The sequence below is a fragment of the Neomonachus schauinslandi genome, chromosome X, assembly GCF_002201575.2.
Source record: "Neomonachus schauinslandi chromosome X, ASM220157v2, whole genome shotgun sequence".
In the NCBI taxonomy this organism is placed as follows: Eukaryota; Metazoa; Chordata; class Mammalia; order Carnivora; family Phocidae; genus Neomonachus; species Neomonachus schauinslandi.
Genome location: NC_058419.1, coordinates 70,418,040 through 70,441,680, shown reverse-complemented (window position 1 = coordinate 70,441,680; position 23,641 = coordinate 70,418,040). Strand labels below are relative to the sequence as shown.

The 23,641-nt window shown below is 35.7% G+C and overlaps 1 protein-coding gene across 1 annotated transcript in view; it reads right to left on the bottom strand.

The window, feature by feature from the left end:
- Positions 1-23,641, bottom strand: part of TEX11 (testis expressed 11) — a 292,288-nt gene that overhangs the window by 107,323 nt on the left and 161,324 nt on the right. Inside the window, exon 15 of the mRNA XM_021679728.1 lies at positions 118-220. Within this exon, the coding sequence (XP_021535403.1) occupies positions 118-220 (103 nt within the window). The remainder of the gene's footprint in view (positions 1-117; positions 221-23,641) is intronic.

The window sequence follows — 23,641 nt, the reverse complement described above, 5'->3', positions numbered from 1 at the left end:
AGAATATAGAATATATAACTCCACTGTCTTAAAAACAATGTTTTTTTCTTTATGGTAGAAGAGGATTATTATTCTTTATATTAACAGTTAAATATAATTCATAAATAACATTCATACCTCTGCCAGAGTTGCCCTCTAAAACTGCAACCTTGAATACATAAAACTGAGTGAAAATATTTCTAGGATCACGTTGTTCAGCTTCTATCACTGCCTCTTTAGCCTGAAAAAAGAAAATATTGGATCTCTTTTATAAAGGTAATAAGGAAGACCTTATCATATTTTACTAAAATTATTAATATAGTCACAATGGCTGAGGATACTTATCATAAAAAGATGTGAATCTAAGTAAAATCTTTAAAGAACTGTTCTCTTAAAATGCTGAAGAAACAGTGAGTTCTGCTTCTAGAAATAGGGTGCATTATATTTGTCAGACCAACTCTCCTACTGAAAACAACGAAAAATGTTAGATAACATTTTTTTTTCAATTCCAAAGCAACTTACAAGATAATAAAATCTAAGGAAAAGTGAGGTTCCAGAGAAACAAGCAGAGAATTAAAGCCACTTTTTTTCTGGTGGGCATTTATAAATCTAGACAAATGTTAGCTGTAGTTTAAATGAATCTCACTAGGTTAGGAAAACAGACATCAAGAGACCCAAGGGACCACACTCTTAGGTTACCAGAACTAAACCGCTCCTACCTGCATCACCAGGGGACTGCAAAGAAAGTTGAGAGGAACACAACAAAATGTGATGGGGAGAACCAATCCCTGAGGTGTGTATTTATGGCACCAAATTACATTAAACAGGAAGCCAAAAGACCTCAAACTATGAATTTATTTGATGTTGGTCCCAAACATCTGAAGAAACAAAGGTAAATATTCTCTGGGGGAAGTAACCTTCATCCTAGGCTTCAAAATATTTCCAAAAATGATTTTTCAAGAATCAGGAGTAATAAACATAAAAAAAAATCAAGCATACTAAGAAGCAATACACCATAAATGAGAATCAGCAGAAACAACAAATTGCAGAAACAGATTCTCAAAACGTAGATACCAGAATTATAAAAAACTATCTATAAAATACCTGTTTTCAAAGTTTAAAGAAATAAAAGATCCTCAAAAATATATATAAGTAGGTTGATATACAATAGTACATATTGATATGGTATAGTGGTTATTTGCAGCTGATCTCAATTCTGATTGATTATTGCCCAAGGCATATCAGTTGTTACACATCTTGAATATCAGAGAAGTTTGTAGGAAACATACTATAAAATATGACCTTGATGATCTGAAAAAGTACTTGAAATGAAAAATACAATAACCCAAATGGAAACATGGTAGATAGGTTCAATAGCAGATGAGAAACATGAGAAGGGAAAATTAGTGAACTGAAAGAGAAGACAAAATAAATTAGGCAAAGTGCAGTTCAGATATTACAAACATGGACAGTTAAAGATTCTATTATCTTTAAGACGACAAATGAAAGAATTGAAACACTAAGTAATTTCCACATTGATAGAAGGGGGTAACCAGAAATTTTAAAAAACAGAGGATACTCCTTTCAACAAACTGTGTTGAAACAAATGGACATCCATGTGCAAAAAAAATGAATCTGAACACAGACCATAAACCTTCCACAAAATTAACACAAAATGGATCATCAACTTAAATATAAAACTCCCAGCTATAGAACTCTTAGAAAAAGTAACAAAGGAGAAAATTGAAGTGACCTTTGGTTTGCTAATGACTTTTTATTTTTTATTTATCTTTTAAAGTTTTTATTAGTTAACATACAGTGTAATATTAGGTTCACATGTATAATACAGTGATTCAACACTTCCATACAATACCCAGTGCTCATCATGACAAATACGCTCCTTAATCCCCATCATCTATTTAACCCATCCCCCCTACCCACCTCCCCTCTGGTAACCCTCAGTTTGTTCTCTATAGTTAAGAGTTTGTTTCTTGGTTTGCCTCTCTCTTATTTCCCTGGAAATTTGTTTTCTGTCTTAAATTTCACATATGAGTGAAATCATATGGTATTTGTCTTTCTCTGACTGAATTATTTCGTTTAGCCTAATACTCTCTAGCTCCATCCATGTCATTGCAAATGGCAAGATTTCATTCTTTTTGATAGCTGAGCAATATTCTATTGCATATATAAATATGCATATATATACACCATAACTTCTTTATCCATTCATCAGTCGATGGACATTTGGGCTCTTTCTATAATTTGGTTATTGTAGATAATGCTGCTATAGACATTAGACATTGGTGTGAAGCCATGCGGCCCTGGACTTTTGTTTGTTGGGAGATTTTTGATTGCTGATCCAATTTCTTTGCTATTTATGAGTCTATTCAAGTGTTCTGTTTCTTCCTGTTTCAGTTTTGGTAATTTATATGTTTCTTGAAATTTATCTATTTCCTTTAGGTTGGTGATGACTTTTAAAAAACACAACACCAAAAGCACAATCCATGAAAGAAAAAATGGGGAGTTGGACATTATTAAAATTAGAAATGTCTGCTATGTGAAAGATATTGTTAGAGAATGAAAACATAAGCTGCACAGTGAGAGAAAACATTTGTAAAACACGTACCTGATAAAAAAATTGATGTCCAAAATATACAAAGAATTCAACAGTAAGACAAGAAGCTACTCAATTATAAATTGGGGAAAAGACTTGAACAGATACCTCACTAAAGAAGACATACAGATGGCAAATAAGCATATAAAAGATGCTCAACATTATATTTCATCAAGAGAACGCAAATTAAAATAATACCACTATACAACTATTAAAATGGCTAAAATCTAAAACACTGACAAAACCAAATACTGGTGAGAATGTGGAGAAATAGGAATTCTCATTCACTGCTAGTAAGAAAAATAATAGTAGAGCCATTCTGAAAGACAGTTTCGTAGTTTCTTATAAAACTAAACATACTCTCACAATATGATCTAGCAATTGCCCTTCTTAGTATTTTACCCAAATGAGCTGCAAGCTAATGTCCACACAAAATCCTGCACATTACTTATTATAGAAACTTTACTCATAATTGTGAAAACTTGGAAGTAACCAAAATATCTTTCAATAGGTTATAAAAATATAATAAAATTCAGAATACCCTAATTTTGTAATGATAGTGTGTAAATCACTTTTATCTCTACTATAAAAGTTAAAAACAATAATATTAAAAATAACTATAGCTATAAAAATTTGTTAACAGATGTACAACATAAAAAGATATAAAGTGTGACATGAATAGCATAAATGTGAGGAGAGGAGAAGTGTAGAGTTTCTCTATGCGTTTGAACATAAGTTGTTAACAGCTTAAAATAGATGGTTATATCTAAAAGATGCTTTATGTAAACCACATGGTAACCACAAAGAAAAAACCCAGAGTACATACATAAAAGATAAATAAAAAGGAATTAAAGCATACCACTATAAGAATAAATTTTTAAAAAGACAGCAAGAGAGGAAAAAAGAACAAAGGAATCAGAAACTAAGAAAACAAGTAACAAAATGGGAATAGTAGGTCCTTACCTATCAAAATTACTTTAAATATAAATGGAATAAATTCTCCAAAGACACAGAGGGACTAAATGATTTTTAATAAAAATATTCCAACAGTATTATACCTGCTAGAGACTAACTTAGCTATAAGGATACACATAAACTGGAAGGGACTGAAAAAGATATTACATGCAAATGGTAAGGAAAAGAGAGCAGGAGTGGCTATAATTATATCAGATAAAATAGACTTTAGTCAAAATTGGTCACAAAAGGCAAAGAAGGTCACTATATAGTGATAAAGGGGTCAACGCATTAAGAGGATATAACAATTATAAATATATATACACTGAACATTAGAGCAACTAAATATTTAAAACTAATACTAACCGAAAAGATGCTCAACATGACTGATCATCAGGGAAATGCACATGAAAACCACAATGAGATACCACTTCACACCTGTCAGAATGGTTAATTCAAATACACAAGAAATAACAAGTTGTTTTTTTTTTTTAAAGATTTTATTTATTTATTTGAGAGAGAGAGAGAGCACATGAGAGGGGGGAGGGTCAGAGGGAGAAGCAGACTCCCTGCTGAGGAGGGAGCCCGATGCGGAACTCGATCCTGGGACTCCAGGATCATGACCTGAGCCGAAGGCAGTCGCTTAACCAACTGAGCCACCCAGGCACCCAAGAAATAACAAGTTTTGACAAAGATGTGGAGAAAAAGGAATCCTCATACAATGTTTGAGGGAATGCAAATTGGTAGAGCCACAGTGGAAATCACTACAGAGCTTCCTCAAATTATAATTAGAATTACCATATGATCCAGTATTTCCATCACTGGGTATTTACCCCCCAAAAAGGGAAAACACTAATTTGAAAATGTTACACTCCTATGTCTACTGCAGCATTGTTTGCGGCGTTACTGCAGCATTATTTACAATGGCCAAGATATGGAAGCAATCCAAGTGTTCATTGATAGATGGATGAAGCAGATGTGGTATATACTTTATGGAAATTACTCAGCCATAAAAAAGAATGAACTCTTGCCATTTGCAATAACATGGATGGACCTAGAGGGTCTAGAGGATATAATGTTAAGTGAAATAACTCAGAGAAAGACAAACACCATATGGTTTCACTCATATGTGTAATTTAACACACAAAACAAACAATAAAGAAGGACACAGATATAAAGAGACTTGTAAATACAAAGAACAAACTGGTGGTTGCCAGAGGAAAGGTGGGTAGGGTGGTTAAGAGTACACTTATCTTGATGAGCATGGAGATATGTATAAAACTGTACACCTGAAACTGATATGACACAGTATGTTAATTATACTTGAATTTAACAATACATAAATAAATAAAGCAAATGTTAACAAACTGAAGGGAGTAAGAGGCAGCAATTATAAATAGTAGGGGACTTCAACACCCCACTTTCAACAATGCATAGATCATCCGGACAGAAAATTAATAAACAAATAGTAGACCTGCAAAACACTATAGACCAAATGGACCTTATAAGCAGATATAGAATATTCTATCCAACAGCACAAGAATACATATTTCTTTGAAGCACACATGTAACATTCTCCAGGATAGACCATATGTTGGACCCGAAAGCAAGCCTTAACAAATTTAAGAAGACTGAAAAAATATCTTCCAAACACAATGGATAAAAAACTAGAAATAAACGACAGGAGGAAAAACGAAAAACTCACAAATGCATGGAGGTTGAAAAACACATTCCTGAACAACCAATGGGTCAAAGAAGAAAGCAAAAGGGAAATCCAAAAGTATTTTGCAACAAAAGAAAATGGAAACACAGCATATCCAAAACTTATGGGATGCATCAAAAACAATCTTTTCTTTTAAGAAATTTTTTTAAAAGATTTTATTTATTTATTTATTTGAGAGAGAGAGAAACAGCATGAGAGGGGAGAGGGTCAGAGGGAGAAGCAGACTCCCTGCTGAGCAGGGAGCCCAATGTGGGGCTTGATCCCAGGACTTCGGGATCATGACCTGAGCCAAAGGCAGTCGTTTAACCAACTGAGCCACCCAGGCACCCCTGCATCAAAAACAATCTTAAGCAGAAAGTTTATAGTGATAAACACCTACATTAAAAAAAGATCTCAAATAATCTAATACAACTCAAGGAATTAGAAAAAGAAGAAAAAAGTAAGCCCAGGTTTAGCAGAAGGTAAATAATAAAGAGCAGAGCAAAAATAAATGAAAATAACAAGTATGATTTAATAAACATGCATTTGAACTTAAGTGACCATCGATTTGATATAGACTGCTATACATGTAGGATGTTATATATGAACCCAGTAGTAACCACAAATCAAAACCCTAAAACAGATACACAAAAAATAAAGAAAAAGGAATCCAAGCATAACATTAAACAAAGTCATTAAAGCAAAGAGAAAAAAAAAAAAAAGCAAGAGAAAAAGAACTGAGAGGAACAAAAAAAAACCAGCCAGAAAAAAATAACAAAATGGCAATATATACAATTACTTTAAATGGAAATGGACTAAATGCTCCAATCAAAAGACATAAGGTGACTGGATGGATAAAAAAATACAGACCCACCTTTTTCTGCCTATAAGAACTCAACAAAGACTGAAAGTGAAGGGATGAAAAAAGATATTCCATGCAAATGAAAGTGAAAATAAAAGCTGGTGTAGTAATACTTATATCAGATAAAATAGACTTTAAAACAAAGAACTGTAGCAGGAGACAAAGAAGGGCACTACATAGTAATAAAGGGATCAATCCAACACAGGAATGTAACAATTGTAAATATAAATACAACAACGTAGGAGTACCTAAATACATAAAGCAAATGTTAACAGATACAGAGGGAGACATTGACAGTATTACAAAATAGTAGGGGACTTTAAGACAACATTTACATCAATCAATAGATCATCCAGACAAAAAAATTAGTAAGAAAACAGTGGTTTTCGATTTAAAAAAAATTTTTTTTCATTAGACAGAGAGAGAGTACAAGCAGGGGGAGTGGCAGGCAGAGGGAAAGGGAGAAGCAGGCTCCCCGCTCAGCAGGGAGCCCGATGCAGGGCTTGATCCCAGGACCCTGGGATCAGGGCCTGAGCCGAAGGCAGACGCTTAACCGTTTGAGCCACCCAGAAAACAGTGGCTTTAAATGACACATTAGACCAGAAGGACCTAACAAATATATACAGAAGATTCCATCCAAAATCAGCAAAATACACATTCTTCCCAGGTGCTATGGAACTTTCTCCAGGATAGACTGCATGTTAGCACAATAAAAAAGTCTTAATAAATTTAAGAAGATTGAAATCATGTGAAGCATTTTTTCAAACCACAACAATATGAAACTAGAACTCGATTAAGATAAAATCCAGAAGAAAAAAAAAAAAACCATGTAAAAGCTAAATGACATGATACTAAAAAACAAATGGCTCAACCAAGAAATCAAATAGGAAATTAAAAAATACATGGAGACAAAAATGAAAACAGAAGGGTACAAACTCTGGAATGCAGCAAAATAAGTTCTCAGATGGAAGTTTATAGCAATACAGGCCTCAAGAAACAAGAAAAATTTCAAATGAACATACTTAAAAGAGCTAAAAAAGAAAAAACAAGCTCAAAGCTAGTAGAAGGAAGGAAATAGTGACAATTAAAGCAGAAATAAACAAAATAGAGTCTTAAAAAAAATACAAAAAATCAATGAAACCAAGATCTCGTTCTTTGAACAGATAAACAAAAATGATGAACCTTTAGCCAGACTTCCAAGAAAAAAAGAGAGAGAACTAAAATAAAATCAGAAATGAGGGAGGAAAAATAACAACTGAAACCACAGAAATATAAAGGACTATAAGGAAATGTTATGAAAAATTACATGCCAACAAATTGGACAACCTAGAATAAATGGATAAATTTCAAGAAACATAAATTACAAAAACTGAAACAGGACAAAATAGAAAACCTGAACAGACTCAAAACTAGCAACGAAATTGATTCAGTAATCAAAAATCTCACAACAAACGAAAGTCCAGGGCCAGATGGTTTCACAGGCGAACTTTATTAAACATTTAAAGAAGAGTTAATACTTATTCTTCTCAAACTATTCCAAAAAATAGAAAAGGAAGGAAAACTTCCAAATTTATTCTATGAGGCCAGTATTACCCTGATACTGAAACCAGATAAAGACTCCAATGAAAAAGAAAAACTGAGGTCAATATCCCTGATGAACATGGGTGTAGAAATTCTCAATAAAATAGTAACAACCTGAATCCAATCGTACACTGAAAGAATCATTCACCACAATCAAGTGGGATTTATTCCTGGGCTGCAATGGGGGTCCAGTATTCACAAATCAATCAATGTGATACACCAATTAATAATAAAAGAAAGGATCCTCTCAATAGATACAGAAAAAGCATTTGACAAAATACAACATCCATTCACGATAAAAACCCTCAACAAAGTAGGGTTAGAGGGAACATACCTCAACATTAAAAAGGCCATATATGAAAAACCCACAGTTAATATCATCCTCAATGGGGAAAAACTGAGAGCTTTTCCTCTATAGTCAGGAACAGGACAGGGTTGTCCACTCTCACCACTGTTATTTAACATAGTCCTGGAAGTCCTAGCCTCAGCAATCAGACAACACAAAGAAATAAAAGGCATCCAAATCAGCAAGGAAGAAGTCAAACTTTCACTATTTGCAGATGACATGATATTCTATATAGAAAACCTGAAAGACTCTACCAAAAAGCTGCTAGAACTGATACACAAGTTCAGTAAAGTCACAGGATACAAAATCAACGTACAGAAATCAGCTGCATTCTACACACTAACAATGAGACTGAAGAAAGAGAAATTACAGAATTGATCCCATTTACAATTACACCAAAAACCATAAGATATCCAGGAATAAACTTAACCAAAGAGGTAAAAGACCTGTACTTTGAAAACTATAAAACCCTGATGAAAGAAATTGATGACACAAAGAAATGGGAAAACATTCCATGCTCACAGATTGGAAGAACAAATACTGTACAAATGTCTATGCTACCCAAAGCAACCTACACATTTAATGCAATCCCTATCAAAATACCACCAGCATTTTTCCCGGAGCTAGAACAAACAATCCTAAAATTTATATGGAAACCCTAAAGACTCAGATAGCCAAAGCAACCTCAAAAAAGAAGATCAAAGCTGGAGGCATCACAATTCTGGACTTCAAGTTATATTACAAAGCTGTAGCGATCAGGACAGTATGGTACTGGCACAAAAACAGGCACTTAGATCAATGGAACAGAATAGAAAACCCAGAAATGGACCCACAACTGTATGGTCAACTATTCTTTGATAAATCATGAAAGCATATCCAATGGGAAAAAGATAATCTCTTCAACAAATGGTATTGGGAAAACTGGACAGCAACATGCAGAAGAACGAAACTGGACCACTTTCTTACACCATACACAAAAATAAATTCAAAATGGATGAAAGACCTTAATCTGAGACCTGAAACCATCAAAATCCTAGAGGAGAACACAGGCAATAACCTCTTTGACATCAGCTGTAGCATATTCTTTCTAGATATGTCCCTGGAGGCAAGGGAAACAAAAGCAAAAATAACCTACTGTTATTTATAACCATCAAAATAAAAAGCTTCTGCAGAGTAAACAAAACAATCAACAAAACTAAAAGGCAACCTACGGAATGGGAGAAGATATTTGCAAATGACATATCCAATAAAGGGTTAGTATCCAAAATATATACGGAAGTTATAAAACTCAACACCCCAAAACCAAATAATCCAAGCAAAAAAATGGGCGGAAGTCATAAGCAGACATTTCTCCAAAGAAGACATACAGATGGGGGCGCCTGGATGGTTCTGTCAGTTAAGCAACCAACTCTCGGGTTTCAGCTCAGGTCATGATATCAGGGTCATGAGATTGAGCCCTGCGTGGGTCTGCTTAAGATTCTCTCTCTCCCTCTCCCTCTGCCCCCCACCTCGTGTGTGTGTGCTCTCTCTCTCTCTCAAAAAAAAAGAAAACAAATGAGCAAAGGGAAAATAAAGAGGGGTAGGCAAACCAAGAAACAACTCTTTTTTTTTTTTTTTAAAGATTTTATTTATTTGACACAGAAAGACATAGCAAGAGAGGGAACACAAGCACGGGGAGTGGGAGAGGGAGAAGCAGGCTTCCCACCGAGCATGGAGCCTGATGCGGGGCTCGATCCTAGGATCCTGGGATCATGACCTGAGCCGAAGGCAGACGCTTAACGACTGAGCCACCCAGGTGCCCCGAAACAACTCTTTTTTATAAGATTTTATTTATTTATTTGACAGAGAGAGAGAGAGAGCAAGAGAGGGAATACAAGCAGGGGGAGTGGGAGAGGGAGAAGCAGGCCTCCCGCTGAGCAGGGAGCCCGATGCAGGGCTCGGGATCATGACCTGAGCTGAAGGCAGACACTAAACGACTGAGCCACCCAGGCACCCTGGCAAACCAAGAAACAACTCTTAACTATAGAGAGCAAACTGAGGATTACCAGAGGGGAGGTGGGTGGGGATAGGTGATGGCAATTAAGGAGTGCACTTGTGATAAGCACTGGGTGTAGTATGGAAGTGCTGAATCACTATAGTGTGCACATGAAACTAATATTACACTGTATGTTAACTAACTGGAATTTAAATAAAAACTTAAAAAAAGAGAACAATCCCATTTATAATTGCACCAAAAAGAATAGAATACCTAGGAATAAATTTAATCAAGGAGGTGACAGATCTATGCTCTAAAATCTATAAGACACTGATGAAAGAAATCAAAGAAGACAAATGGAAATATATACCACACTCATGGATCGGAAGAATTAATTTCATTAAAATGTGCATACTACCCAAAGTAATCTACAAATTCAATGCCAACCATCATTAAAATACCAATAGCATTTTTCACAGAACTAGAACCAATTATCTTGTATGGAATTTTGTATGGAATCATAAAAGATCCCAAATAGCCAAAGCAATCTTAATAATGAAGATCAAAGATGGAGGTATCATAATCCTAGATTTGAAGAGACACCACAAAGCTATAGTAATCAAAACAGTATGATACTGGCACAAACACAGAAATAGATCAACAGAACAATATAACACCGAGAAAGAAACCCACATCTGTATGTTCAATTAATCTATGACAAAGGAGGCGAGAATATACAATGGGGAGAAACAGTCTCTTCAATAAATGATGCTGTGAAACTGGATAGCTACATGCAAAAGAATGAAACTGTACTACTTTCTTACACTATATTCAAAAAATAAAAAATGGATCAAAGACCTAAATGTGAGACCTGAAATCATTAAACTCCTAAAAGTAAACATAGGTAGTAATCTCTTGGACATCAGCCTCAGCAACATATTTATGGATGTGTCTGGCCAAGCAAGGGAAACAAAAACAAAAATAAACTATTGGGACGACACCAAAATAAAAAGCTTTTGCACAGCAAAGGAAACCATCAACAAAACAAACAGGCAACCTACTGAATATAAAGATATTTGCCAATGATATATCAAATAAAGGGCCGGTAAAAATATATAAAGAACTTATACAACTCAATACCAAAGAAACAAACAATTCAATTTTTATTTTTTATATATTTTTTAAGATTTTATTTGTTTGACAGAGAGAGAGAGCACAAGCAGGGGGAGCAGCAGAGGGAGAGGGAGAAGCAGGGTCTCTGCTGAGCAGGGAGCCCGATGTGGGGCTCCATCCCAAGACCCTGGGATCATAACCTGAGCTGAAGGCAGAGGCTTAACCAACTGAGCCACCCAGTCGCTCCCAAACAATCCAATTGTTAAATATGGGCAGAAAACCTAAATAGACAATTTTCCAAAGAACACATGCAAATGGCCAAAAGACACATGAAAAGATAACTCAACATCACTAATTGTCAGGGAAATGAAGATCAAAACCACAATGAGATATCACCCCACATCTGTTACAATGACTACTATTAAAAAGACAAGAAATAACAAGTTTTGGCAAGGATGTGGAGAAAAGGAAACCCTCATGCACTGCTGCTGGAAATGTTAACTGGTACAGCCACTGTGGAAAACAGTATGGAGTTTCATCAAAAAAATTAAAAATAGTAATATCATATGATCAGGTAATTCCACTGCTGGATATTTACCTAAATAAAACAAAACACTAATTCGAAAAGTTATAAGCACCCTTATGTTTACTGCAGCATTATTTATAATAGCCAAGGTATGGAAGCAACCCAAGTGTCCACTGAGAGATGAATGGATAAAGTGGTATACACACACACACACACACACACACACACACAGTGGAATACTACTCAGCCATAAAAAATGTGATCTTGCCATCTGCAACAACATGAATGGACATAGATGGTATTATGCTAAGTGAAGTAAGTCAGAGAAAGACAAATACCATATGATTTCACTTATGTGTGAAATATATAAAACAAACAAAATGACTCTTAAATACTAAGAAACTGGTGGTTGCCAAAGGGGAGGTAGGTGCGGGGATGCACAAAATAGATAAATTAAATTAAGAGGTACAAACTTCCAGTTATAAAATAAATAAGTCATGGTGATGAAAAGTACAGCATAGGAAATATGGTCAATAATACTGTAATAATGTTGTATGGTGACAGATGGTGTCTACACTTATCATGGTGAGTATCGAATAATTATAGAACTGTTGAATCAATATGTTGTACATCTGAAACTAATATAACATTGTATGTTAATTATACTTCAATTTAAAAAGGTCAAAACCATAACTGACCATTTCAAAATGAGATAAAAGATATTAAGAAATTGATAAAAGATATAAAAGAATGGCATAAATTAGAATTAGAAAAAATCAAAAATGAGGTACTAGATCTCTGAAAAAAATTAGAAATAAACCATTTCAGAAATTAAGACTAAAAAAGAAATAGGAGAGTAAATAAATACAGCCAATAATGCCAAAAGAACATAGGAAACGTTTTAAAAGTTAAAAGGAGGGAAAATTTTAAAGTTAAAAAGAATTGAAAATCATATATATTTTCCAGAATAAAAGATAAAGAGTTTTTTAAAAAGAAGACAACCAAAGTGACCAATGCAATCCCTATGAAAATCTCAATGCCATTTGTTTTGTTTTGTACAGAAATTTTTAAAAATCCCATCCTAAAATTCATATGTAATTTCAAGGGACCTGAGTCGCCAAAAAATATCTTGGAAGAAAAGAACAAACTTGGAAGACTCACCCTTCCTAATTTCAAAACGTAGTACAAAGCCACAGTAATCAAAACAGTGTGATACTTGCATAAGGACAGACATATAGACCAATGAATTAGAATATAAAGCCCAGAAATAACCCCTCACATATATGTTCAAATGATTTTTGACTAGGGTGCCAAGACCATTCAATGGAAGAAGGACAGTCTTTTCAACAAATGATGTTGGGAAAATAGGATATCCACATGTAGAATAATGAAGTCAGATCCTTACCTTACCCCACATATAAAAAGTAACTCAAAATGGTTCAAAGACCTACATGGAAAAGCTACAATTTTAAGTCTTAGAAGAAAACTTAAGGGGAAATCATGACAGTGGATTTGGTGGTGATTTCTTGGATATGACACCAAAAGCACACGCACCAAAATAAAAAATAGATATTTGGACTTCATCAAAATTACAAAATGTTTGTGCTTCAAAGGACACTATCAAGAAAGGGAAAAGATAATCCACAGAATGGGAGAAAATATTTGCAAATCATATACTGATAGTAAGTTAATATCCAGAATATTAAAGGGTTCCTACAACTCAACAACTAAAATATAAACAACCCAATTTTAAAAATGGGCAAAAAGACTTGGAATTTCTCCAAAGAAGATACACAAATGGTCAATAAACACATGAAAAGATGCTCAACATCAGTGCTCATTAGGGAAATGCAAATCAAAAATACAAGAAACCACTTCATACCCATTAGGATGGGTATTATCAAAAAACGAGAAAATAACAACTACTGGTCAGGATGTGGAGAAATTGGGACACTTGTGCTTTCTGGTGGGACTGTAAAACGACACAGCCATCATGTAAAACAGTGGCTGTTCCTCAAATGTTAAACATAGAATTACCATAGAATCCCACAATTCTAATAATAATAATAATAATAATCCCACAATTCTGCTCCTAGATATATATACAAAAGAATTAAATACAGGGACTCCAATACTTATATACCTAGTTGATGGCAATTTTATTCACAAAAGCTAAAAGATGGAAGCAACCCAAGGGTCCATCCACAGATGAATGGATAAACAAAAAGTGGTAATATGCATACAGTGGAATATTACTGAGTCTTAAAAAGTTAGGGAATTCTGATATATGCTACAACATGGATGAACCTTGAGGACATTATGCTATGTGGTATAAGCTGGTCAGAAATGAGCAAGTATTATATGATTTCACTTATATGAGGTATCTAAAGTAGTCAAAGCCATAGAAACAGAACATTGAATTCTGGTTGCCACGGGCTGGGGGTTGAGGGGAGCAAAGAATTATTGTTTAATGGGCACAGAGTGTCAGTTTTACATGATAAAAAGAGTTCTGGAGATGGATACTGAATATTGTGTATGTATTAATGCCACAGAACTATACATAAAAACAGTTAAGGGGCACCTGGGTGGCTCAGTCGGTTAAGCATCTGCCTTCAGCTCAGGTCATGATCCCAGGGTCCTAGGATCGAGTCCTGAGTCAGGCTCCCTGCACAGCGGGGAGTCTGCATCTCCCTCTCCCTTTCCCTCCGCCTCTGCCCCTGTCCGTGCTCTCTTCTCTTGCTCACTCTCTCTCACATAAATAAATAAAATCTTTAAAAATAAAAGGTTAAGATGATATATTTTACCATAATTTTTAAAAATCGACTGTATTTCTATATGCTAACAATGAACTATTGGAAATTGAAATTAATAAAGTAAGACCATATACAATATTATCAAAAACATGAATTCTCTGGGATAAAGTTAACAAAATATGTGCAAGATTTTATGCTGGAAACTGTACGATATTGATGAGGGAAATTAAACAAGACCTAAATAGAATGCTATGTTGTGTTAATGAATTTGAATACAATTGTTAAGATGTTAACTGTTTCTTAAATTGACCTAAAAATTCAATGCAATCCCAATAAAAATCCCACCAAACATTTTTGTAGTAATTGACAAACTGATTTTACAATTTATGTGAAAATACAAAGGACTTAAAGTAGCCAAAAGATTCTAAAAAAGAACAAAGTTGAGGACTTACTAGCTTGATTTTAAGACTTACTATAATACTACAGCAATTAAGACAGTGAGGAATGAGGACAGATATAAAGAATCAACAGGACAGGAGCGCCTGGGTGGCTCAGTCGTTAAGCATCTGCCTTCGGCTCAGGTCATGATCCCAGGGTCCTGGGATCAAGTCCCGCATCGGGCTCCCTGCTCAGCGGGAAGCCTGCTTCTCCCTCTCCCACTCCCCCTGCTTGTGTTTCCTCTCTCTGTCTCTCTCTGTCAAATAAATAAATAAAATCTTTAAAAAAAAATAAAATAGGGGCGCCTGGGTGGCTCAATCGTTGAGCGTCTGCCTTCGGCTCGGGTCATGGTCCCAGGGTCGTGGGATCAAGTCCCGCATCGGGCTCCCTGCTCAGCGGGAAGCCTGCTTCTCCCTCTCCCACTCCCCCTGCTTGTGTTCCCTCTCTCGCTGTGTCTCTCTCTGTCAAAATAAATAAATAAAATCTTTAAAAAAGAATCAACAGGACAGAATGGAGTACAGAAGCAAATCGCAGTATCTATGATCACTAGATATCTGACAAAGGTACCAAGACAATTCAGTTGGGTAAGGACAGTCTTTCAATACCGGTACTAGAATAACATGGTATCCATATGGGGGAAAATGAACCTTAACCCTTTCTCTCTCTCTCTCTCTCTCTCTCTCTCTCTCTCTCTCCCTCTTTCTGTCACATGCACGCACGCGTGCGTGCACGCACACACACACACACACACACACGCATTATCTCAAAATGGACCATAGGTCTAAAAACAGCTAAAACGTGGGGCGCCTGGGTGGCTCAGTCAGTTAAGCGGCTGCCTTCAGCTCAGGTCATGATCCCGGGGTCCTGGGATCAAGCCCCGCATTGGGCTCCCTGCTCAGCGGGGAGTCTGCTTCTCCCTCTGTCCCTCCCTCCCACTCGTGCTCTCTCTTGCTGGCTCTCAAATAAAAGTCTTTAAAAATAAATAAAGAAAAACAGCTAAAACTATAAAATGTCTAGAAAAAAGCACAGAAGAAATGTACAGCCAAGCTTATTGGGTAAATTGGTAAAACATATCAAAAGTGAAAAAAAGAGCATTGAAGAAAAATTCTTCCATCTTGGGGCAAGCAAAGATTTCTAAGGACACAATAAAGAAGGTATAAAAGAAAAAATATAATAAATCTGACTTTACTAAAATAAACCCAAAACACACCTACTAGAATTGTTAAAAATAAAAGAACTGAAAATACCGTATATTGGCAAGGATGTGGATGAACTGGCACATTCACCACTGATAGGCAGGAATGTAATATGGTACAACTCCTTTGGGAAACAGTTTGGTGATTTCTTATAAACTTAGAAATATAGTTACCACATAACCCAGCAATTCCACCTCCGGATATTTCCCCAGAGCAATCAAAACAAATATCCATACAGAGATTTCTACCTTGAATGTTCAACAGTAGCATTATTCATAATAACCTCAAACTGGAAAAACCAAAATGTCCATCAATAGATGAATGGATAAACAAACTGTGGAATATCCATACAATGGAATACTACTCAGGAATAAATAGGAACAATCTATTGATATATGCAACAACATGAGTGATTCTCTAAAACATGATGATAACTGAAAGAAGTCAGACCAAAAAAACAAAACAAAACAACAACAACAACAACAACAACAAAAAGCACATACTGTATGATTACATGTATATGAAACTCTAGGAAAGATAAATGTAATCAATAGTGATGGAAAGTGTATTAGTGACTGCCTGGGGCTGAGAATGTGGATGGGGATTGACTTGGAAGGAGCACAAGGGAATCTTTTAAGGTAATGAATATATTCTATATCTAGACTGGGGTAGTGGTACACTGGGGTATATATTTGCTAAAATTATCTAACTGTATACTTAAAATGAGTATTTTGTTAGTGTAAATTATACTTTAATAAATTTGATTTTTAAAGTAAACTAATAATGATTTATAAGGGTCCCTTTAGTTCCATAATTCAATAATCTGTGAATTTATGAACTCCCAAAAAACCTGATTATCATAGATTTTACCAGATTATAATGATATCTTAGAGCAATATGGTTAGAAGAGATCTTAAAATTCTCTTAGTCAAAAAAATTCTTCTGATGCTTGAATCTTCTTCATAACATTCACACCAAGTAGTCACTCTCTGCTTAAATACCTTCAGGGAGAGGGAATTTACTATATATTTTTTTAAAGATTTTATTTATTTATTTGAGAGAGAATTTACTATATTTTAAGAAAATCCATTTCAGTTTTGGACCGGTCTAATCATTAGAGTTTCCTTATGATGACTTGAAATCTCACTGCTTGTAACTCTCACCCATGGAAATGTGCATGGAATAAATTTAATTCTTTTACTCCTTGACAGCCATTCAAATATTAGGAGGAAGCTATTATGTTCCTCCTAAATCTTCCACTTTCCAAGTTTAACATCCATATTTGCTTTATTCTTCCAATAAGATGGTGTGAGTGCTCTCACCATCCTGAGTGCCTTCCCCTTGGCACAGCAGAGTTTGTCAATATCCTCCTTCAAAAGGGTTGCCCCCTAGTCCTACACAATACTGTAGATATGCTGTAACCAGAGCAGAATACAGGGTGATTATTTTAGAAATAGTCTTTTGGATGTAAAAACTTTTAGAAATAGTCTATATGGATGTAAAAGAAAGCACATAAGTAAACATGAGATGAAGTTCCGCTGGGGCTCATTCTTGATACAGCTATACTATAAAAATACCGTAATTGAGGTTTTAAGTCCCCAAATATTTATTGAATGCCTAATCTGTATCTGGTAGTATAGAATAAGTAGAATATGATCCTTTCTATAGATAAGTTTAAAATATTTTTGTGGAAAGAAAATTTACATGTACAACATAACTGCAAATTAATAAAAGTGTATAATAGAATATCAAATGGTGTGGCGTATATCATATGAATTTAGAATCGGAATGTGTAGATGAGGACTTTTGTGAATACTGATTGAGTGTAGATATGACCTGAAGCGGAAAAGAGTAATTAATATGTTAGAAGACAGAGTCAGATTTGAAGACACTTCAATAGACTGAAATGATGAGCCCATTCGAGTAAGATGAAGACAAAGAGGTAGTAACAAAATATCCCATACTTGGATCCCCCAAAACAACTGTACAAGAACAGAATAGATGAAATGTGGCTTATCAGCAGCACACGTGAAAGATTTGGGGTTTTTAGTTGACTAAAATATCGTAGGAATGGCTACACCTGCCAAAGCATCACAAAATCAATGACAAGCTGTTATAATAGAAACAAAGGCCACAGTGCCACCTAGTGACCATTACTAGTTTACTTCTGATCACAAGGTCATTTTCAGTCCTACAATAAAAAGGCATGATTTTTAGAACTCCATGTAGTAAGAAGAACCAACACATGAGACGTGGTGGTTTTCACTTTAGGTCATATAAATATTCTCTAAATAGTCTCACCTTATAACTGTTGTCTTATCACCACATTGTGCTTTGAAATCGTGCTTTAGTTTCATCAATCTTTAGTAGTACTAATGACACCTCATGTAGCTAAATCGTAGTTGTAAGCAGAAGACAAGATTTCTACACTGAGTTAAAGAGTGCTCAATTGTGCATTACCATTAACTTTATCATAGACTATCACCGAAACAATCCATTATCCATATCTTAATGAAAATTAAGGTTTTATTGTGATTTGCAGCAAAATCCCATTATATGAAGTTGTTATCAATTGCTCCTATACATAAAACCCAAGCTCATTTCCCCTATACTAAGTCTGTCTATTCAATCCTATGACTTATGCAAACCAAACACTTAAAAATTCTCAAAAATAATATAATAAAATTAAGATTCTGGATTTAAGGTACTATAAACTCCCCAAAGGCAGAGATGATGTCTATGAAACTACACAGTTTAATGTTGTCTCATACAAAGTACTGGAGATACTCTCAATGGATAATAGCAATGAAAAATTTACACTTATATCACTTTGAAAATAAACAAAAGAAAGTATCTATATTTAGATTTGCTATCTCAAAAGGATGTTGCCAAATGTATGAACTAATGAATGCACATAACCTACTAAGAGTTCAGAGGAATATATTCCTACTCCTTTAATCCACCCAAATTAACTTCTGACCTATGATTTAATATTTTACTTTATTTTTTATTTTTTTTTATATTTTATTTTAAAGGAGAATAAAACAAAATGTGTTTCCCTCTTCCCAAAGGAAAGGAACTGAGCTACAGAAAAGAATAATGGGGTGATTTCCTCAACAAAAAGAACAAGAGGCAGTACTGACTGCCAGGGACCTAATCAATACGGACATTAGTAAGATGTCAGAACAAGAGTTCCAAATGATGATTTTAAAGATGCTAGCTGGGCTTGAAAAAACCATGGAAGTTATTAGAGAAACCCTTTCTGGAGAAATAAAAGAACTAAAATCTAACCAAGTTGAAATCAAAAAGGCTATTAATGAGGTGCAATAAAAAATGGAGGCTCTAACTGCTAGGATAAATGAGGCAGAAGAGAGAATTAGTGATACAGAAGACCAAATGATGGAAAATAAAGAAGCTGAGAAAAAGAGAGATAAACAACTACTGGATCACGAGGGCAGAATATGAGAGATAAGTGATACCATAAGACGAAACAACATTAGAATAATTGGGATCCCAGAAGAAGAAGAAAGAGAGAGGGGCAGAAGGCATATTGGAGCAAATTATAGCAGAGAACCTCACTAATTTGGGGAAGGAAACAGGCATCAAACTCCAGGAGGCACAGAGAATCCCCCTCAAAATCAATAAAAATAGGTCAACACCCCGACATCTACTAGTAAAACTTATGAGTCTCAGAGACAAAGAGAAAATCCTGAAAGCAGCTCGGAACAAGAGATCTGTATCCTACAATGGTAGAAACATTAGATTGACAACAGACCTATCCACAGAGACCTGGCAGGCCAGAAAGGACTGGCAGGATATATTCAGAGCACTAAATGAGAAAAATATGCAGCCAAGAATACTATATCCAGCTAGGCTGTCCTTGAAAATAGAAGGAGAGATAAAAAGCTTCCAGGACAAACAAAAACTAAAGGAATTTGCAAACACAAAACCAGCCCTCCAAGAAATATTGAAAGGGGTCCTCTAAGCAAAGAGAGAGCCTAAAAGCAACATAGACCAGAAAGGAACAGAGACAATATACAGTAACAGTCACCTTACAGGCAATACAATGGCACCAAATTCCTATCTTTCAATAGTTACCCTGAATGTAAATGGGCTAAATGCCCCAATGAAAAGACACAGGCTATCAGATTGGATAAAAAACCAAGACCCATTGATATGCTGTCTGCAAGAGACTCATTTTAGACCCAAACACACCCCCAGATTGAAAGTGAAGGGGTGGAAAACCATTTACCATGCTAGTGGACACCAAAAGAAAGCTGGGGTGGCAATCCTTATATCAGACAAATTAGATTTTAAATCAAAGACTGTAACAAGAGATGAGGAAGGACACTATATCCTACTTAAAGGGTCTATCCAACAAGAAGATCTAACAATTGTAAATATCTATGCCCCTAATATGGGAGCAGCCAATTATATAAGGCAATTAATAACAAAAGCAAAGAAACACATCGACAACAATACAATAATAGTGGGGGACTTTAACATCCCCCTCACTGAAATGGACAGATCATCTAAGCAAAAGATCAACAAGGAAATAAAGACTTTAAATGACACACTGGACCAAATGGACTTCACAGATATATTCAGAACATTCCATCCCAAAGCAACAGAATACACATTCTTCTCTAGTGCCCATGCCCATGGAACATTCTCCAGAATAGATCACATCCTAGGTCACAAATCAGGTCTCAACCGGTACCAAAAGATTGGGATCATTCCCTGCCTATTTTCAGACCACAATGCTTTGAAACTAGAACTCAGTCACAAGAGGAAAGTCAGAAAGAACTCAAATACATGGAGGCTAAAGAGCATCCTACAAAAGAATGAATGGGTCAACCAGGAAATTAAAGAAGAATTAAAAAAATTCATGGAAACAAATGAAAATGAAAACACAACTGTTCAAAATCTTTGGGATGCAGCAAAGGCAGTCCTAAGAGGAAAGTATATCGCAATACAAGCCTTTCTCAAGAAACAAGAAAGGTCTCAAGTACACAACCCAACCCTACACCTAAAGGAGCTGGAGAAAGAACAGCAAATAAAGCCTAAACCCAGCAGGAGAAGAGAAATAAGAAAGATCAGAGCAGAAATCAATGAAATAGAAACCAAAAGAACAGTAGAATAGATCAACGAAACTAGGAGCTGGTTCTTTGAAAGAATTAACAAGATTGATAAACCCCTGGCCAGACTTATCAAAAAGAAAAGAGAAATGACCCAAATCAACAAAATCATGAATCAAAGAGGAGAGATCACAACCAATACCAAAGAAATACAAACAATTATAAGAACATATTATGAGCAACTCTATGCCAGCAAATGAGATAATCTGGAAGAAATGGATGCATTCCTAGAGATGTATCAACTACCAAAACTGAACCAGGAAGAAACAGAAAATCTGAACAGACCTATAACCACTAAGGAAATTGAAGCAGTCATCAAAAATCTCCCAACAAACAAAAGCCCAGGGCCAGATGGCTTCCCAGGGGAATTCTACCAAACATTTCAAGAAGAATTAATACCTATTCTTCTGAAACTGTTCCAAAAAATAGAAATGGAAGGAAAACTTCCAAACTCGTTTTATGAGGCCTCCATTACCTTGATCCCCAAACCAGACAAAGACCCCATCAAAAAGGAGGATTACAGACCAATATCCCTGATGAACATGGATGCAAAAATTCTCACCAAAATACTAGCCAATAGGATCCAACAGTACATTAAAAGGATTATTCACCACGACCAAGTGGGATTTATCCCTGGGCTGCAAGGTTGGTTCAACATCCGCAAATCAATCAATGTGATACACTACATTAATAAAAGAAAGTACAAGAACCATATGATCCTCTCAATAGATGCAGAAAAAGCATTTGACAAAGTACAGCATCCTTTCTTGATCAAAACTCTTCAGCGTATAGGGATAGAGGGTACATACTTCAATATCATAAAAGCCATCTATGAAAAACCCACAGCGAATATCATTCTCAATGGGGAAAAACTGAGAGCTTTCCCCCTAAGGTCAGGAACACGGCAGGGATGTCCACTATCACCACTGCTATTCAACATAGTATTAGAAGTCCTAGCAACAGCAATCAGACAAAAAAAAGAAATAAAAGGCATCTGAATCGGCAAAGAAGTCAAACTCTCATTCTTTGCAGATGATATGATACTTTATGTGGAAAACCCAAAAGACTCCACCCCAAAACTGCTAGAACTCGTACAGGAATTCAGTAAAGTGGAAGGATATAAAATCAATGCACAGAAATCAGTAGCATTCCTATACGCCAACAACAAGACAGAAGAAAGAGAAATTAAGGAGTCGGTCCCATTTATAATTGCACCCAAAACCGTAAGATACCTAGGAATAAATCTAACCAAAGAGACAAAGGATCTGTACTCAGAAAACTATAAAATACTCATGAAAGAAACTGAGGAAGACACAAAGAAATGGAAAAACGTTCCATGCTCATGGATTGGAAGAACAAATATTGTGAAGATGTCAATGCTACCTAGAGCAATCTACACATTCAATGCAATCCCCATCAAAATACCATCCACTTTTTTCAAAGAAATGGAACAAATAATCCTAAAATTTGTATGGAACCAGAAAAGACCCCGAATAGCCAGAGGAATGTTGAAAAAGAAAAGGAAAGCTGGCGGCATCACAATTCCGGACTTCAAGCTCTATTACAAAGCTGTCATCATCAAGACAGTATGGTACTGGCACAAAAACAGACACATAGATCAATGGAACAGAATAGAGAGCCCAGAAATGGACCCTCAACTCTATGGTCAACTAATCTTCGACAAAGCAGGAAAGAATGTCCAATGGAAAAAAGACAGTCTCTTCAACAAATGGTGTTGGGAAAATTGGATAGCCACATGCAGAAGAATGAAACTGGACCATTTTCTTACACCACACACAAAAATAGACTCCAAATGGTTGAAAGACCTCAATGTGAGACAGGAGTCCATCAGAATCCTAAAGGAGAATACAGGCAGCAACCTCTTCGACTTCAGCCGCAGCAACTTCTTCCTAGAAACATCGCCAAAGGCAAGGGAAGCAAGGGCAAAAATGAACTATTGGGACCTCATCAAGATAAAAAGCTTTTGATCCAGCAATTGCACTACTGGGTATTTACCCCAAAGATACAAAAGTAGGGATCCGAAAGGGTACGTGCACCCTGATGTTTATAGCAGCAATGTCCACAATGGCCAAACTGTGGAAAGAGCCAAGATGTCCATCGACAGACAAATGGATAAAGAAGATGTGGTATATGTATACAATGGAATATTATGCAGCCATCAAAAGGAATGAAATCTTGCCATTTGCAACGATGTGGATGGAACTGGAGGGTATTATGCTGAGCGAAATAAGTCAACCAAAGAAAGACATGTATCATATGACCTCACTGATATGAGGAATTCTTAATCTCAGGAAACAAACTGAGGGTTGCTGGAGTGGTGGCAGGTGGGAAGGATAGGTGGCTGGGTGATAGACATTGGGGAGTGTATGTGCTATGGTGAGCTCTGTGAATTGTGGAAGACTGTTGAATCACAGATCTGTACCTCTGAAACAAATAATACAAT